Raw genomic sequence first — 19,971 nt, forward strand, 5'->3', positions numbered from 1 at the left:
TGATAAATATGTAAAAATTCTTTAAACAGCCCAGCTCTATGAAGTAAAACAAAAACAAAAACAAAACAAAACTGGTTTGTTAGATGATACTATGGCATTACTTAATGTAATATAGTTCGTCTGGGCATAGAAGTAAGAGAAAAGTAAGCTGACATGGAGTAAAAGCAACAAGTGTTATTTAACAAATAATGATGATGAAGAACCAAACTAAGGATTCAAGGAGGTAAAAGCAAAGAAGCATAAGGAAGCCAAACCCTATTGGAATATGTATTATATTCAAACCAGTAACAGGTTAGACTCAAGATGGGGATTTCCCTGTGTCTACCAAATAGCTAGGAGCCAATAGGGTGGTCAAGAGTATGAAGGATGTAGTGTTCTACTGCAACCCACATTTGCTAAGCTATTTTCAGCTTTCAGAAAATTCTTCAGCAACAGGCCATGCTGGGGGAGCATATGCCCAGGTTCAGTAGACAAAATGATTTTCTCGGTTTAAACACTAGATATTCCGGCCCAGCTCATCTCTTCCCTTGCAGACAAAGTAACGTCCTGGACATGGCCTCGGAGATCCTCATGGCAGAACCCATGTGCCTCATTGAGAACACCAGTGAGCAGTTCATGGTCAATGAGGAGGCCGTGCAGATCCTGTCGGCTGTTACGCAGCCCGTGGTGGTGGTAGCTATCGTGGGCCTCTACCGCACGGGCAAATCCTACCTCATGAACAAGCTGGCTGGGAAGAAGCAGGGTGAGCGGCAACAGCTGTGCTCTGAGGGTCTCCTCTGTCCACCCACACTGTCACCACTCAGCCTGGGGAGGAGAAGGGAGAAAGGCGGGGAGGGGGAGGGGCACTGAAAGCCAATGTGTGGCACTGGTCTTTTTATCTCCTGGGAGACAAAGGGCAGCTGTCTGTCCTGATGCTTCACACTGCGTTTATTTATTTGCCCCTAGCATTTTTTTTTGGAAAAAGCATCATTGTGTTCCCTGTATAAAGAGTGAGATATTAGTGAAGTAATTTCCATTCATATAATTATAAACTATTAAAATTTTAGTATCATGCTATTATTTTAAATAACAAATTACTTACCTGTGATATTTGTTGTTATTTTCCCATTCTTCTATTTTAATTCAGATCCATACTGGTTATGCTTTTTGCTGTCTCCTCATCTTACTTTCCCTAAATCCTTTTTCAGTGATCAAGATAATCCCCCTGTTTCCAGAGCCCCTCCTCTATTACAACATCTCCACTTCTCTGCAGGCTTCTCAGTTGGGTCCACCGTGCAGTCTCACACCAAGGGCATCTGGATGTGGTGTGTGCCTCATCCTGAGAAGCCCGAGCACACCCTAGTTCTGCTTGACACGGAAGGTCTGGCTGATGTAGAGAAGGTATGGCTACGGGATTCCTTTTAAATTTATCTCTCATTTCTGAACATTCTTCATATAGAGAGGATTTAGTTTTTTCCTAAATTAATATTTTTTCTTGGCTATACCCTTTAAAAAATTTTAAAGTAGACAGAGATCCCCGGATTGTTAGTGCACTCCTTAAATGCCCACAACAGCCAGGTCTGGACAAGGCTGAAGACAGGAGCTGATAACTCAATCTAGGACTCCATCTACTTGAGACATCAACTGTTACCTTCATGGCTGCACATAGCAGGAAGCTGGAATTGGGAGTATAGTCATAACTCAAACCCTGACACTCTGATATGGGGTGTGGGCATTCCAAGTGGTGGCTTAACTGCCACCACCTCTTCTATGACACTCACCTCTTCTCCAGGCTATACTCCTTCTTTCATTCCCATTTTTAATATAATTTGGAAGCTTGAAGTAATAAAATATACCTTTCAGCTAAAAAATCATATACTTTTGAGCTAAAAGTATTGAGAGAACAGCACTGATATTGAGCTAGGCAGTTATTTCAGATGCATAAAGATCATGAAAAATGAAACCAGTACTGGACCTCTGACTCTGCAGAGAATACTGATTAATGGTGGGTTCTTGGTCAGATAAACCTGTGTTCAAATCAGGTCTCTGGCTCTTATAATCTCCTTCTTTTTTGTCTTATCCAATACATTATTTAAACAGTAGATACATGAGCTTTTTCCAGGTGCACGCAGGCAAATGTAACAAATATTTAACTGAGAAAAAGCAACCTTGATTTGTACACAATGTCAACAACATATATATCAGTGTAAAATTTTTATGCAAATAATAAATTTTCAAGGTTCATGTATCACTCATTATTATTTGTCTTGTTTAACTTTTGTAGATCAGGAATTTGCTTTTAATGACTGCTCAACTGGGAATGTCATTAAAACATGATTTGAATTTGTTCTCATGTCTAGGTTGACAACAAGAATGATACCCAGATCTTTGCATTGGCGATCCTAGTGAGTAGTGTCTTTGTATACAACACCATGAACAAAATTGACCAGGGGGCTGTCGACCTGCTGAAGTATCCTTTTGTGGTTCATAATGGAACTAAAGCCAGAGAACTTCTCGAACCACCAGCTATCTGTTAGAGCTTATGAGTCACAAAAATAAAAATGAAAAACTTTGAAAATACAAATAAAAGTACTAATGTGAGGGAACTGTATAAGAGCCAAAATCAAAGTCAAAGTCTGGGGATACAGACGACTGAATGGGACTCAGGTGCAGTCCTGTTACCATCAGTTTTCCTTAGTTGTGTGTCAGCGATGTAACAGAACTGACAGATCTGCTGAAGGTCAGAACGTCACCTGACCTAGATGAGGTTGAAGACACTGCTGACCTTGTGAGCTTCTTTCCAGACCTGGTGTGGACTCTCAGAGATTTCTACCTATGCCTGGAAACAGACGGGCAGCTCATCACAGCAGATGAATACCTGGAGAACTCACTGAAGCTGAAAGAAGGTGATTAAGACTTCAGTTTTGGAAATAGAAAATTAAACCAAGAAATTATCTCATTAGAACAGTGGTTAAATATATAGTTTTTTAATATTTATTTTATAAAATAAGTAATGAATATTATTAAATTAGAATGAATTAACAGATTTTCAAACTATATTACTCCCCTGAACTTAGAACAAATTTCTTTTCTTTTTTTCTTTTCCTTCATTAAGTTTGTGTATTGATGTTTTTGGTTCTTTGGATTTTTTTATTTTTAAATTTTTCTTAGGGAAACAAATTTTATGCATTTCATATATACAGATTAAGGATCATAGTAATACTTCCCAACCTACCCTCCGTCCCATCCATGCTCCCACTCTCCCTTCTCCTGCCTTTCCCATTCCTTCCTTTAATATTTACAATGATCTACTCTCAGCCTATTTTATACTCATAAGATTAACCCTATGCTAAACAAAGAAGTCAACAAATAGTAAGAAGAAAAAAAAGACCACTGGTCCCAAACTGTAGAGATGAGGCTTTAAAAACCATCAACTCTCAAAATGTTAATTTCATTTATGTACATTATATTTTTTGATACTCTGTTACCACAGAAAAGGCAAAACAAATGGTTTTTGTCTTTTGGGAAATAGGTTATTTCACTAAGTATAGTGGTTTCCAATTACATCCATTTTATTGCAAAAGACAGGATTTCATTCTTTTTTATGGATGAGTAATATTCCATCCTCTCTCTCTCTCCCTCTCTCTCTCTCTCTCTCTCACTCTCTGTGTGTGTGTGTGTGTGTATTTACAATTTTTTTATCCAGTCATCAGTAGATGGATAATATCTGGATTGATTCCATATCTAAGCCATTGTGAATTGAGCTGTAATAAACATGGGGTTATACATAACTATTTCATATGTTGATTTTATTACCTTTGGGTAAATCCCCAAGAGTGTGATTGCTGGGCCATATGGCACATCTATTTTCTGCTTTCTGAGGTATCTCCACACTGTCTTCCATGGTGGATGGACTAGTTCACATTCCTATCAACAGTGATTATGGTACATTTTCCCCTACAACCTCACCAGAATTTATTGTTTGTTGACCTTCCTTCCTTCCTTCCTTCCTTCCTTCCTTCCTTCCTTCCTTCCTTCCTCCTTTCCTTTCCTTTCCTTTCCTTTCCTTTCCTTTCCTTTCCTTTCCTTTCCTTTCCTTTCCTTTCCCTTCCCTTCCCTTCCCTTCCCTTCCCTTCCCTTCCCTTCCCTTCCCTTCCCTTCCTTCTTTTCTTTTCTTTTCCTTCCCTTCCCTTCCCTTCCCTTCCCTTCCCTTCCCTTCCCTTTCCTTTCCTTTCCTTTCCTTTCCTTTCCTTTCCTTTCCTTTCCTTTCCTTTCCTTTCCTTTCCTTTCCTTTCCTTTCCTTTCCTTTCCTTTCCTTTCCTTTCCCTTCCCTTCCCTTCCTTTCCTTTCCTTTCCTTTCCTTTCCTTTCCTTTCCTTTCCTTTCCTTTCCTTTCCTTTCCTTTCCTTTCCTTTCCTTTCCTTTCCTTTCCTTTCCTTTCCTTCTTTCTTTCAGAATCCTTCAAACTGGGATGAGATGAAACCTCCTTGTGGTTTCTATTTGCATTTCTCCCATGGCTAGTGATCCAAGTTTCTATTGGCCATTTGAACTTCCCTTTTTTTTCTTTTTTTAAAAACTTTTATTTAATGAATATAAATTTCCAAAGTACAGCTTATGGATTACAATGGCTTGCCCCCCATAACGTCCCTCCAACCCGCAACCCTCCCCTTTTCCACTCCCTCTCCCCTTCCATTCACATAAAGATTCATTTTTGATTCTCTTTATATACAGAAGATCAGTTTAGCATACATTAAGTAAAGATTTCAACAGTTTGCTCCCACACAGAAACATAAAGTGAAAAATACTGTTGGAGTACTAGTTATAGCATTAAATCACAATGTACAGCACACTAAGGACAAAGATCCTACATGAGGAGTAAGTGCACAGTGACTCCTGTTGTTGACTTAACAAATTGACACTCCTGTTTATGGCATCAGTAATCTCCCTATGCTCCAGTCATGAGCTTCCAAGGCTATGGAAGCCTTTTGAGTTCTCCGACTCTTATCTTATTTAGACAAGGTCATAGTCAAAGTGCAAGTTCTCTCCCCCCTTCAGAGAAAGGTACCTCCTTCTTTGATGACCCGTTCTTTCCACTGGGATCTCACTCGCGGAGATCTTTCATTTAGGTTTTTTTTTGTTCCCCAGAGTGCCTTGGCTTTCCATGCCTGAAATACTCTCATGTGCTTTTCAGCTGGATCCGCATGCCTTAAGGGCTTATTCTGAGGCCGGAGTGCTGTTTAGGACATCTGCCATTCTATGGGTCTGCTGTGTATCTCACTTCCCATGTTGGATCGTTCTCTCCCTTTTTTATTCTATCAGCTAGTATTTGCAGACACTATTCTTGTTTATGTGCTCCCTTTGACTCTTAGTCCTATCATTATGATCAATTGTGAACAGAAATTGATCACTGGGACTAGTGAGATGGCATTGGTACATGCCACCTTGATGGGATTGAATTCGAATCCCCTGGTATGTTTCTAACTCTACCATTTGAGGTAAGTCAGCTTGAGCATGTCCCGCATTGCACATCTCTTCCCTCTCTTATTCCCACTCTTATATTTAACAGCAATCACTTTTCAGTTAAGTTTCAGCACTTAAGAAGAATTGTGTATTGATTACAGTATTCAACCAAAAGTATTAAGTACTAAGAGGGATAACATATCAAGTTGCTCATCAACAGTCAGGGTAAGGGCTGATCAAGTCGAAGTCGAAGTCGAACTTCCTTTTTTGAAAAATTCCTGTTCAAGTCCTTTGCCCATTTCTTATCTGGATTGCTTTTTTGTATTATTGTTGAGTTTCAGGAACTCATTTTAGGTTCTGGATATTAATCCTTTTTCAATTGCATAGTTTGCAAATATTTTCTCCCATTCTGTTGGTTGCCTCTTTATTTTGTTGACCATTTCCTTTCAAGTACCGAAGCTTCCTAGCTTGATGTAATCCCATTTGTCTATCTTTTATTTTGATTGCCTATGCTTCTGAGTCTTTCCCAAGAAGTCTTTGCCTATGCCAATATCTTGCAGAGTTTCCCCAATGTTCTTCTCTGGTAATCTGATGATAGAAGGTAATGGATTTAGATCCTTGATCTATTTTAGTTGATTTTTTGTATAAGATGTAAGGTAGGGGGTCTTGTTTCATACTTATGCATGTGGAGATCTAGTTTTTCCAGCGCCATTTGTTGAAGAGACTGTCCTTGCTTCAGGGATTGATTATGGCTCTTTGTCAAAGATAAGCTGGTTGTAGATGCATGTAGCGAATTCTGGAGTTTCTGTTCTGTTCCACTGGTCTACATGTCTATTTGTGTGCCAGTATCAGGCTGTGTTGATTATAACTGCCCTGTGGTATGTATTGAAATCTGGCATTGTGATGCTTCCAGCTTTATTTTTATTGTTTAAGATTGCTTTTACTATTCAGAGTCTCTTGTACTTTCATATGAATTTTAGCATCATTTTCTCTATATATGAGAAGAATGTCATTGGTATTTTGAATGGGATCACATTGATTCTGTACACTGCTTTTGATAGTATGCACATTTTGATGATATTCGTTCTTCCAAACCACGAACATGGAAGATTTTTCATTTTTAGTGTCTACTATTTCTTTCTTTAATGTTTTGTGTTTTTCTTCATAGAGGTCTTTGGTCTCCTTGATTAAATTTATACCAAGCTACTTAGAATTTTTTGTAGTTATTCTGAAGGGAACTGATCTTACAAGTTCTTTCTCAGCAATTTGCATCGTCTCTGTATACAAAAGCTATTGATTTCTCTGTGTTAATTTTATATCGGTACTTTACCAAATTCTCATATAAGTTCTGATAGTTTCTTAGAGGAGTCTTTTGGTTCTCCTATATATAGAACATGTCATCTGCAAATAAGGATAATCTGACTTCTTCCTTCCCAATTTGTATTCCTTTATTTTCTTTTTGTAATGACTCTGGCTAAAACTTCCAGGAGTATATTGAATAGCAATTGTGAAAGTGGGCATCCTTGTCTAGTTCCAGATCTTAGTGGAAATGTTTCTCATTCAATATGATGCTGGCTGAGAGTTTGTCATAAATTGCCTTGATTATATTAGGAAATGTTCCTTCTAACCCAATTTGTTTAAACCTATTATTATGAAAGAATGTTGTATATTATCAGATGCTTTCTCTGTATCGATTGAGATAATCATGTGGCTTTATTTTTCAGTTTGTTAACATGATGCACACCAGGGATGAATCCCACTTAGCATGCATGAATGATCTTTCTAATGTATTTTTAGATTCAGTTAGCTAGTATATTCTTGAGGATTTTTACATCTAGGTTTGTCAGTAATATTAGTCTATAGTTCTTTGTCTTTGTTGTATCTTTTTCTGGTTTTGAAATTAAGGTGATGCAGGCCTCATAGAAGAAGTCTGAGGATTCCCTCTCTTTCAATTCTTTTAAACAGCTTGAGAAGAATTGGAATTAGCTCTTTAAATGTCTGGGAGAATTCAGCAGTGAAACCATCCAGTCCTGGGCTTTTCTTTGCTGGGAGAGTCTGTATTACTGATTTGATTTTCATCATGGTTATTGGTCTGTATAGGTTTTCTAAGTCTTCATGACTCAGTGTTAGTGGTCACATATGTCCAGGAATGTATCCATTTCTTTTGGAATTTCAATTTTTTGGCAAAAGGCTGTTTGCAGTAATTCCTCATGATTATTTTTGTTTCTGTGGTATCTGTTACATCTCCTTTTTCATCTCTGATTTTACCAATTTAGATCTTCTTCCTCATTTTTTTGGTTAGTTAGGCCAATAGTGTATCCATCTTATTTATTTTTTTAAAAAACAACTCTTAATTTTGCTAATCTTTTGTATTTTTTGTTTCAATTTTGTTTATTTATTCTCTAATTTCAATTATTTCCTTCTACTGATTTTGGTTTTGGTTTGTTGTTTTCTAGGTCTTTGAGATGCAGTGATAGCTGAGTGATAGCTCATTTATTTGATACCTTTCCAATTTCTTGATGTAGGCACTAATTGTCACAAACTTTTCTTTTAACACTGTTTTTGCTGTATTTCATACATTTTGATATGTTGCATTGTCATATTCTTTTGTTTCCAGGAATTTTTTTTATTTCCCTTTTGATTTCTTCTATGACCAACTGTTCATTCAGGAGTGTGTTGATCAGTCTCCTTGCATTTGCATATTCTCTAGAGATTCTTAAGTTTCTCATTTCCAGCTTCATTCCATTGTGGTCAGTAAAGATACATGGAATCATTTCAATCATTTTGAATCTGCTGACACTTGCTTTATGTTCTAGAATATAGTACATCCTAGAGAAAATTTCATGCACTAAAGAAAACAATGTGTATTCTTCAACTGTGGGATAAAATGTGCTGTAGATATTAGTAAGGTAAATTTGGTCCATAGTGTAGATAGCTCTGTTGCTTCTTTGTTGATTTTCTGTCTAGTTGATCTGTCTACTGATGAAAGTGGGGGTGTTGTCCCCTGTTACTATTGTATTGGATTTTATGTCTCTCTTTAGTTCCATTAACATTTATTTAAAACTGCCAGGCATCCTGGATTAGATGCATATACATTTATTACAGTCACATCTTCCTGTTGAACTGACTCCTTAATCATTATATAATGCTTTTCTTTGTCTCATTTAAGAGGTTTTTGTGTTAAAGTCTATTTTGTCTGATATTAGGATGGCTACACCTGCTCATTTCTGCTTTCCCTTAGCATGCAATATCTTTTTCCAACCTTTCACTTTCAGTCTGTGGGTGTCTTTGTTGGTGAAGTGTTTTGCAGGCAGCAAGTAGATGGGTCTTGTTTTTTAATCAGTTCAGCCAGTCTATATTTTTTTATTGGAGAATTTAAGCCATTTACATTCAAAGTTACTATCGATAAGTAACAATCTGGCCCTGCCATTTTCCCATAAATATTCCTATTGTTTGCTTTGGATTTCTTTTGTGCTTTTTCTGGGAGATTTTCTATCTTCATATTCATTCATAATGATGGTTATCTTTATGTGTTTCTGTGTGTTTCACATCATGTAGCATCATTTGTAAGACTGGACAAGTGATGAAAAACTCTTTCAATTTCTGTTTATTATGGAATGGCTTTATTTCAGTTTCATTTATAGATGAGATCTCTGCATAGTACAGTATTCTTGGTTGATTGTATTTGTATTTTAAGACTTGGATTATGTCTCTCCATTCTCTCCAAATTGTAGGGTTTCTGATGAGAAATCAGCTGTGAGTTCAATTGGAGGTCATTTGAAAGTAATCCTGGGGTTGGGGGGGAAGCCACAACAATACAAAAGTTGCATTTTATGTTCTACTTAAAACTATTGTTTGAACTCTGTAATTAATACACAATTACTCTTAGGTGTTTAATTAATGCTATAACTAGTACTCAAATAGTATTTTATACTTTGTGTTTCTGTGTGGGTGCAAAATGTGGAAATCTTTACTTAATATATGCTAAATTGATCCTCTGTATATAAAGATAATTGAAAATTAAAAAAAAAGAAAGTAATCCTGCATTTCTCTCGTGCACATTTTAGAATCTTTTCTTAATGTTTTACTGTTGAAAGTTTGACTACAATGTGTCATGGTGAAGATCTTTTCTGTTCATGTCTATGAGGAGTTCCTTATGTTTCCTGAACTTGGATGTCCCTTTCTATCTCCAAAGTAGGGAAGTTTTCTGTTATTATCTCACTGAATATGCCTTCTAATCCAATCCATTTGCTGTTTCCACACCTTCAGGAACTCCTAAGACCCATGTGTTGGGGCTTTTGATACTTTCCCATAAATCTTTAACATGGTTTTTAATATTTCTAATTTCTCCTTCTCCTGCTCCTGCTTCTGCTTCTTTTGGTCTGAGATGTTTATAAATGTTTGTCTTCTATCTGGATATTCTTTCTTCTGCCTCATCAATTCTGTTATTAAAGCTTTCCCCTGTATTATTTAATTGACATATTGAATTCTTCATTTCTTATATTTCAATGTGATTTCTTTTCAAAGTCTATCTCATGGGAAAATGTTTCATCCATGTCATGTATGAATTTCTTTAACTCATGAATTTGCTTCTCATTGCGTCTGAGTAATCCTATCATCATTCTTTTTAATTCCTTTTCAGGCATTTTATCAATCTCTTCCTTTCACATTCAAATATTGAAGTGTTGTTGTGTTCCTTTGGGGGAGTTAGGTTGTCTTACTTATTCTTATTTCTTGAAGTTCTGCATTTGTTTTCAGGCATTTGTGGAGATAACTGTTGGTTTTCTCCTCTGAGGGATTTTATGTTTGCACTATGCCTCTATGGCTTAGTGGAATGTTTGATCTTCAATAACTATCCAGAGGCATGTGTTAGGTGTGGCCAGGGAGTTGTGGTCAGTACTCCAGGGTAAGGCAAGGATCCAGGGTGACACCCAAGTTGGGCATGATAGATCTCCTCTAATGTCAACAGGAGAAATGGTATGATCATACCTGTTGGTGTCATCACAACCTCATCTCCTCTTTTCCCAGGTGATCATTGATCAGAGTAAGCCCACAGTGGGTAAAACCTCCATCCACACTGGTGCATGAACTGAACAAAGGATTTGTGTGATCTTCATTGTGAGCATAGAACCCTCTGCAGTGACCCAACCCATGCTGTCAGGGAGCACTGAGCCTCTGACGTCAGAGACAGTGACTACCCAGAAACCCAGTGACACCTCACAGCCTATCATGCAGTCACGGAATTCCCACAGTCACAGAACACAAGGCTCCCACAGTCACAGGGAACAGAGGATCTACTCAGCCCCACTAACCTGTCCCGTCCATGGAGAGAGCAGAGATGTTCCCAGAGCCAGTTGTCTGTAGGTGCTCCCCCTTGGCAGTTTGATTCCCAGAGTCTGTGATATGTTGAGAAGATGGGAGCACCTCACAGTCCTTCAGGAGGGCCTAGACCTTTGTCAATCCTCCCAGCAAGACTCAAAGTCAGTTTGGAGTGAGGCAGGTTTCTATCTTTAAGTAACATCGGATGAAAAGGCATTTATTTCAGCTATTTAGATCAAAATGAAAGTAAATTCTATACTAAACAAATCCTATTTTTCCTTCCCCAGGAACTGATCAAAGAACTCAGGCTTACAATTTTCCCCGTAAGTGTATAAAGAAGTTCTTCCCAACAAGGAAATGCTTTATTTTTGACTTACCCACCAACCAGAAGAAACTTGCCCAACTTCAGATACTGCATGATGATGAGCTGGAATGTGAATTTGTGCAACAAATGCAAGAATTCTGTTCCTACATCTTTAGCCATTCCATGATCAAAACTCTTCCGGGAGGTATCAAGGTTAATGGACCTCGTGAGTACTTCTGGGATTTTTCCTTCATTCAGCCCCAAGAGTAAGGGGCACTTACAAGATTCTTTCATAGTTCCAGCATTGACAGATGCATAAGCAATTACTACCATGAAAACCAAATACTAAATTCATTAAGTTTTAATGGATATTAAACATATTTCTAGAGGTTTAGTTTTTGTTAATGCCTCCAAAGTTACATAAAACAGGAATATAAGCTGAAGATAGAACAAGTTAAAAATGTTTTACCCAGAAATGACCCACTGTTTAACTACACTAACAAACATGCGTTGGCAGTACTTGTTCAACAAATATATTGGTTCTTATTATGCATCATTGCCTTTGATGTAATGAACAAGAGATACATACTTTCTGCAGAGATGAAAGTTGATTGATACAAACATTGAACAAACACCCCAAATGTCTTGAACTGCAAAGAAATCTAAACAGATTTCTTGATCGAATTTTTCCTAAGAAATCTATGTCTCAGGATTCTGTAAATTACTGTTAAATTATAGAGTGAAGTTGAGTGCAAACAGAATTCTGCAAATGATAAGAAAAAAAACAGAAAAGCTCTAATTATCAATAAGGAAAAGTGGGTATAAAATGCTCACTTCACAGTTTTCTTTTTCTTTTCTTTTCTTTTTTTTTTTTTTTTTTGACAGGCAGAGTGGACAGTTAGAGAGAGAGAGAGACAGAGAGAAAGGTCTTCCTTTTCTGTTGGTTCACCCCTCAATGGCCGCTGCGGCCGGTGCACCATGCTGATCTGAAGCCAGGAGCCAGGTGCTTCTCCTGGTCTCCTATGTGGGTGCAGGGCCCATCCTCCACTGCACTCCCGGGCCACAGCAGAGAGGTGGACTGGAAGAGGAGCAACTGGGACAGAATCTGGTGCCCTGACCAGGACTAGAACCCTGGGTGCCAGCGCCACAGGCAGAGGATTAGCCTATTGAGCCTCGGCGCTGGCCTCACTTCACACTTTATCAGTGGATGCTAAACCTTTATACCAGTTAACACACATTAAAGTGAAAGACAAAAATGAATCCTAAAGAGACTGAAAAACTGAGGAAGAGGGAAAGAGAGGGAAGATTAAAGACACAAGGCCTATGGCATTCTAATGAAATGAATATGGATGGCTGTTATATAATTATCTCCCTATTTTTTCATGGGAGGAGAATGAAATGTGGACCATTCTGTAGATCTTGAGATTTCTCCCATGTCCTTATTTGAACATTATTTGTTTTCTCAAGGGAAAAAAAGACCTGTCCTTTTGATTACACAATTTCCTGTTGGAACTTATTTTGGCCACTTGAATATTGATGAGAATAGTAAAATTTTCTGACAATTAAATGTAAAATTTATACACACACACACACACACACACCATGGTCCCTTTCTCTGGAAATAATGCAGGTATATTTTCTCCCTGTGAAGGTCTAGAGAACCTGGTGATGACCTATGTCAATGCCATCAACAGAGGGGATCTGCCCTGCATTGAGAACTCAGTCCTTACCTTGGCCCAGGTAGAGAACACAGCTGCAGTACAAAAGGCCATTGCCCACTATGACCAGCAGATGAGCCAGAAGGTGCATCTGCCCACAGAAACCCTCCAGGAGCTGCTGGACTTGCACACTGCTTCTCAGAGAGAGGCCATCGAAGTCTTCATGAAGGACTCCTTCAAGGACATGGACCAAAAGTTCCAGAAGGAATTAGAGGTAATTATTTTTGTTGTTGTTCTACTTCATGGTTGTGAAGTTCCAAACCAAGGCAAAGCATTGGAATGAATGGTAAAATAGGTCTTAATTAAGACAATCAATTCCTACTAGACTGAAAATGATATTTACCTATGATTCCATTATATCATTTTTGCTCTGAAAACAAGCAGGTAATACTCTAGCCCCTGTAGATTCTGAAGTTTTTGATAATAATTCAAGGTTCTTGACTCACTTGTAAAGTGAGTGTTCCTAGCACCAAATTTATATTTGAATGTTTTACCCAGACAGATTTTTATGGTGGGCTAGGGAGGGGGCTTATGCCTGAGCACAATGGAGACAACATGGTGGAGACAGGTTCTACTGAATGCCTCTGCAAATGAGAGGTGAGTAGCACTGTTATCATGTTGGGGAGGCATAACCATGCCCTCTTGGTCTCTGGAGAATCTTGCTCAGTACAGGGCACTTCAGTTTGCATCCAGCTCCACATTCTGCACAGGTGCAGTTGCTTGTTTGGCACATGAAACACTCAGGGAGATGGTGTTGCTCAGGACTACTTCTCCAAGAGTAGTACTGGGCAGTTCTTGGCATGTGCATGCACTGGGAAAGTCCCTAAACAGGCAGTAGGGGGTCTTAACAGTTGGGTTGGGGATATTCTTTCTTCCTGAATGCTTTGGAGACAGGTGGATCAACCTTTGGTCAGAGATGGATACAGGTTTGATTCAAGGATGGATTTGTGGTCAAGTATTCCTATTCTTATTTTCACATCTTTAGCATGTTATACCCATGGACTAAATTTGAATTAATTTTATGACTATAAAGAATTGCATTTACAAAGTACTTTTTCTTACTTTTAGTATATCTTATAGCATTGTCAGTTGCATCTTGTGTAATATGATATGTCCAATTTTAATAGAGTAAATTAATATAACTCTAGCCAACTATTCTATTCCACTTTCTTGTGTGTGTTTTTTTGGACAGTAAGAGTGGACAGTGAGAGAGAGAGAGACAGGGAGAAAGGTCTTCCTTTTCCGTTGGTTCACCCCGCAATGGCTGCTGCTGATCCGAAGCCAGGAGCCAGGTGCTTCTCCTGGTCTCCCATGCGGTGCTTTTCCTGGTCTCCCATGCGGGTGCAGGGCCCAAGCACTTGGCCCATCCTCCACTGCACTCCCGGGCAACAGCAGAGAGGTGGACTTGAAGAGGAGCAACCAGGATAGAATCCGGCACCCTGACCAGGACTAGAACCCAGTGTGCTGGCACCACAGATGGAGGATTAGCCTATTGAGCTGTGCTGCCGGCCTATTCACTTTCTTATGGAAATCCAAGGTCCAGTGAAACATTGAAACTAGAAATATAAATCATGGGGCTTCATTTAGAATGACAGCCTGAGACTAGATGTCTGTTGTCTGAAGAACACCTCTAAAGGAAAGCTAACAAGAGAGTGGGGTTTCAGGAAATTTCAAACTCAAAAATAAATGCTAGGGCCGGCGCTGTTGCACAGCGGGGTAATGCCCTGGCCTGAAGTGCCCGGCATCCCATATTGTCGTCAGTTCTAGTCCCGGCTGCTCCTCTTCCGATCCAGCTCTCTGCTATGGCCTGGGAAAACAGTAGAAGATGGCCCAAGTCCTCGGGCCCCTGCACCCATGTGGAAGACCTGGAAGAAGCTCCTGGCTCCTGGCTTCAGATCAGCACAGCTTTGGCCATTGCAGCCATCTGGGGAGTGAACCAGCAGATGGAAGACCTTTCTCTCTCTCTCTGCCTCTCCTCTCTCTATGTAACTCTGACTTTCAAGTAAATAAATAAATCTTCTTAAAAATAAAGTAAATGCTATTTTTCTACAGAATATCATCATTGGAACTTTTCTACGTTTTATGGGATGGATAGTTTGCTTGCATTCCTCTGTACTTCTAGAAAAAACTGTAAATTCTTTTTGGAAACACTGAAGAAATGCTAACATCTTCCCTTGGGTTTTTTTTTTTTCCCATTTAAAGACACTACTAGATGCAAAGCATGATGCCTTTTGTAAACGGAACTTGGAAGCCTCATCGGATCTTTGCTCAGCTCTGCTTCAGGATATTTTTGGTCCCCTAGAAGAAGCAGTGAAGCAGGGGACTTATTCGAAACCAGGAGGTTACAATCTCTACCTTCAGAAGACAGAAGAGCTGAAGGCAGAGTACTATCAGAAGCCCAGGAAAGGGATACAGGTATCCCTGATTCGATTTATTAATTATGGAAAATGCATGGGGCAGCTGTTTAAAAAACATTGAGGACAGGAGGAAAGACACCACTGTAAGTACACAGATGAGGTTTTTGCCTCTGCCGGAGGTTACTCTTTCACTAAATGAACATGCATAGAAAAATATGTGCCTGGTACTGGTGTTCCTAAAACCAAATTTATACTTGAATGATATCCCTGGAATTACATGGAACCATTACCATAGTCATCAGACCTCTGCTCAGCCATCAGCATTGATTGCCATAAAGGGGTATTTTTGTTACATAGGACAGAATCCCAATAATTGAACTAATTTAGAAAAATCAGTAATTCATTGGCTTGTATAAGCTCATAAAAAGGTTTTAATTTTGCTTCAAATGTAGATATGGTTCAGAATTTAAACATTGTCATCAATTTCTATTGCTTTTGTTTCCAACCCCTACTACTTATTCCCTTTTCCTGACTGTTGGCTTCACTGTCAGGCAGACTTAGCCCCATGGCAACAGCATTGACAGTGCCAGGTCCAACTTAATTATTCCTTAGTGCCCTCAGTCTCAGGAGAGAGAAAGAGCATCTTTCCCCAGAATCCATAACAGTTTTCCAAACACCCAAGAAGCTGTATTTTTCTACCTGTGAACAAATCCTTTGCATATGGTGGCCTTGAGTGCTCTAAGAGGCCTGTTGGGGGTTATGTCCACCTTGTGGCAGGAGCAGCTTGGTGGACAGTTCCAGCAGGCACAGGTTGAGCACCTCCTAGGAGGAAGAGAGCTGAAAGGACAGAGAAACAGAGCCATTTATAGCATTGGCAGTTGCCATTCCCTATGACTGATTGCATGTTTTTGGTCTCCTAGGCTGAGGAAGCTCTGCAGAAGTATTTAAAGTCCAAGGAGTCTGTGAGTGCTACAATTCTGAAGACAGACCAGGCTCTCACAGCCAGAGAGGAGAAGATGAAAAGTGAGAAGGGATGGGAACAATGCAAGATGAACAGAAATGTCTACAAATTTGGATTTGAACTTGGCCTGGTTCGCCTGGGATCATTACACTGTGGTGGGAATGGCAAAGATGCTTCTTAGCCTCTCAGGCCACATCTGAGTGTGGCATGAGGAGTGCATTCTGGTTACCTGGGATGGAGAAACAGGCCCTGGGGACTTTCCCAAAGAAGTCAGACAATGAACAGGGAGATGTGGGAGGCAGAGGGAAGGGGCACGTTCATCCTGGAGGGGTCTGACCTTCTCCACTCTCTCCTCAGAGGCACGCAGGCAAGCGGAGGTTGCAAGGGCTGAAGCAGAAAGGTTGAAGGCCATTCAACGGGAGAACCAGCGGCTGATGGAGGAGCAGGAGAGGCGCCACCAGAAAGAGGTGTGGCAAATGGAGATGAACAGAGCACAGATGTTGCAAGAACAGCAGAGGGCCAAGGAGCGCCGGCTCCAGGTACTCATCAGTCGTTTCATCTCGGGGTTTCACCATCTCTCCCCAGTGTGGTGACCACACTGTGATGATCAACCACTGGGAGGAGGGTCAGGGGATCAAATATGGAGGCTTTGAACCAGGATTCTGGAGCCACTCTGCTGGGTATATATCCAAGCCTCACCTCCTACTCAATATCAGTGGACTTTAATTAGTTTATGGGAAAATGTAATGAAAAGGTGAGTTTATTTTGGTGCAAAGTTGTTTAGGAAGTCAGGTATTTTTTATAAGCTTATCTTTTAATTCAATTTTCTACAAACTCTTTTTTTTTTTAATTTGACAGATAGAGTTAGCAGTGAGAAAGAAAGACAGAGAGAAAGGTCTTCCTTCCGTTGGTTCACCCCCCAAATGGCCACCACGGCCAGAGCTACGTCGATCAGAAGCCAGGAGCCAGGTGCTTCCTCCAGGTCTCCCACGCAGGTGCAGGGGCCCAAGCACTGGGGCCATCCTCCACTGCACTCCCAGGCCACAGCAGAGAGCTGGACAGGAAGAGGAGCATCCAGGACTAGAAGCTAGTGCCCATATGGGATGTCGGCACCGCAGGCGGAGGATTATCCAAGTGAGCCACTGCGCCAACCCCAGAAGTCATGTATTTCTTAATACTATACATTTTCCATAAACTTTTTGAAGACTTCTTGTATACACAGATTCCAAAATTTCTGGCACCAAATAATCTAATCTTACAATTCCCTCTCCACAGGCTTTTTGAATTGCTATCATATAGAGCTAATCATATTATGAATTTCCTCTTGTTTTCTTCATGTGTAAAAAGGAGATAGTGGTCATACTTACTGGGATATTTTGATAATGAGTAGGATTTGCAGTCTTTCTACTTTTGCAAACCTAGTTTGAGATTCTTATGCCAGCACCCTCTTAAGACAAACAGCATGCTAACTCTTCCCCCAGTTTCTCAGGGACTACTTTAAGATTTTTTTAAAATTTTTTTAACTTTTATTTAATGAATATAAATTTCCAAAGTACAGCTTATGGATTACAATGGCTTGCCCCCCATAACGTCCCTCCAACCCGCAACCCTCCCCTTTTCCACTCCCTCTCCCCTTCCATTCACATCAAGATTCATTTTCGATTCTCTTTATATACAGAAGATCAGTTTAGCATACATTAAGTAAAGATTTCAACAGTTTGCTCCCACACAGAAACATAAAGTGAAAAATACTGTTTGAGTACTAGTTATAGCATTAAATCTCAATGTGCAGCACACTAAGGACAAAGATCCTACATGAGGAGTAAGTGCACAGTGACTCCTATTGTTGACTTAACAAATTGACACTCTTGTTTATGGCATCAGTAATCAACCTAGGCTCTTGTCATGAGCTGCCAAGGCTATGGAAGCCCCCTGAGTTCACTGACTCTGATCATATTTAGACAAGGCCATGGTCAAAGTGGAAGTTCTCTCCTCCCTTCAGAGAAAGGTACCTTCTTCTTTGATGACCCGTTCTTTCCACTGGGATCTCATTCGTGGAGATCTTTCATTTAGGTTTTTTTTTTCCCCAGAGTGTCTTGGCTTTCCATGCCTGAAATACTCTCATGGGCTTTTCAGCTGGATCTGCATGCCTTAAGGGCTGATTCTGAGGCCAGAGTGCTGTTTAGGACATTTGCCATTCTATGGGTCTGCTGTGTATCTCACTTCCCATGTTGGATCATTCTCTCCCTTTTTGATTCTATCAGCTAGTATTTGCAGACACTATTCTTGTTTATGTGATCCCTTTGGTTCTTAGTCCTATCATTACGATCAATTGTGAACTTTAAGATATTTTTTATTTCACCTCTTTCTTGAAGGACAAGATAGGCAACCTATGTTTTTTTTTTTTAATCTCAGTCTTTTTTTTCTACTTCTGCCTCCAAAACTGTGGTGACTACGAACAAATTCCCTCATTTAAGGCACAGACCTCAATTGACCCTGCATGTCACCCAGAGCATCTTCTCTTAGAAATATAGCCACCATTCTCTTGTATGTGGGTGAGATTTCAAGTCACGAAGTGACCATTTGCCCAAGTAAACTGTGCGGTGTAAAGAAAAAGAGAATCTTGGAATGGGAATGTTAAGGATTTAGCATTTCATGGATTGAGAGATGATATTTCTGGAGGTAGAGAAAGAGAAGGAGGTTGGATAATTGCAGGAGTGGGTTCGAAGTACGTGAATGGGAGATAGTCGAGGCCTGTCTAGTGGTATGAATAAAGAAGGGGAAGGAGTGATTTAGGCCATCAGAAACAAGGTGGACTTCACTTTTTGCTAAGTCTTATAGTTTTTCTTCATCACTTTTTAGGAGGAGGCTGCAATGCTGAATGCAAAACTCCAAGCTGAACAAAGAAGGCTTACGCAGCAGATACTGAAGTGGCACATGGCTTCCAGATCTTTCAGCATTATTGTACCTCACCTGAAAATGATGAACATTGGAACTTTCTTTTCACCAAAGAGATAAAGGAACAAGAGACTGTATATGTTTAGAAGTCAACACTTAAATAATTTTATAGAAAGTTTTAAGGTTATGGTGCTGCTAACTGATGAAACATGTATCTCAATAATTCAAATGATGATAACTTCCTCCAAGAGATTATAAATTATACAACAAGGTGGTTTTATCACTGCCTTCATTTAGGGGTGGTACTGGGCTACATAAGGAGCAGCTTTCCCTTACATCCCAGTGCCACCTGTCTAGTCTTCCACATTTCTTTTTTTTTTTTTTATTTAATTTTTTTTTTTTTGACAGGCAGAGTGGACAGTGAGAGAGAGAGACAGAGAGAAAGGTCTTCCTTTGCCGTTGGTTCACCCTCCAATGGCCGCCGCGGCCGGCGCGCTGCGGCCAGCGCACCGTGCTGATCCGATGGCAGGAGCCAGGATCCAGGTGCTTTTCCTGGTCTCCCATGGGGTGCAGGGCCCAAGCACCTGGGCCATCCTCCACTGCACTCCCTGGCCACAGCAGAGAGCTGGCCTGGAAGAGGGGCAACCGGGACAGAATCCGGCGCCCCGACTGGGACTAGAACCCGGTGTGCCGGCGCCGCTAGGCGGAGGATTAGCCTACTGAGCCACGGCGCCGGCCAAGTCTTCCACATTTCTGAAGGGCGTTTTTGTTATGGAGAAGGTGTTACCCACATAGACTCAGTCCAATAGAACTTGATCCAAATCTTAGGATCTGTTGGACCTCACTCCTGTTTGTGGGCATGTGCTGGAAGCCATCAGCAGGAAGCACCAGTGACATAGTGAGAGGCATGTGGAGTTCTCCTGGTGGAGAGCACTGTTCCAGGACCCCTGATGTGATTCGTCAACTGTGCCAGTGG

The 19,971-nt window shown here is 40.2% G+C and overlaps 1 protein-coding gene across 1 annotated transcript; it reads left to right on the forward strand.

Annotated features, from left to right (window-relative positions):
• The first annotated feature begins 538 nt into the window (after positions 1–538).
• On the forward strand, positions 539–19,256 carry LOC100346209 (guanylate-binding protein 5). The gene is made up of 10 exons (XM_089300431.1): positions 539–742; positions 1,253–1,380; positions 2,340–2,449; positions 2,689–2,885; positions 11,045–11,287; positions 12,713–12,993; positions 14,982–15,194; positions 16,057–16,159; positions 16,455–16,636; positions 18,960–19,256. The coding sequence occupies exons 1-10, from the start codon at positions 553–555 to the stop codon at positions 19,113–19,115; spliced, it is 1,803 nt and encodes a 600-aa protein (XP_089156557.1). The 5' UTR covers positions 539–552; the 3' UTR covers positions 19,116–19,256.
• Positions 19,257–19,971: the final 715 nt, after the last annotated feature.

Source organism: Oryctolagus cuniculus, chromosome 7 (genome assembly GCF_051225735.1).
Source record: "Oryctolagus cuniculus isolate XC-2025 breed Fujian yellow rabbit chromosome 7, ASM5122573v1, whole genome shotgun sequence".
In the NCBI taxonomy this organism is placed as follows: Eukaryota; Metazoa; Chordata; class Mammalia; order Lagomorpha; family Leporidae; genus Oryctolagus; species Oryctolagus cuniculus.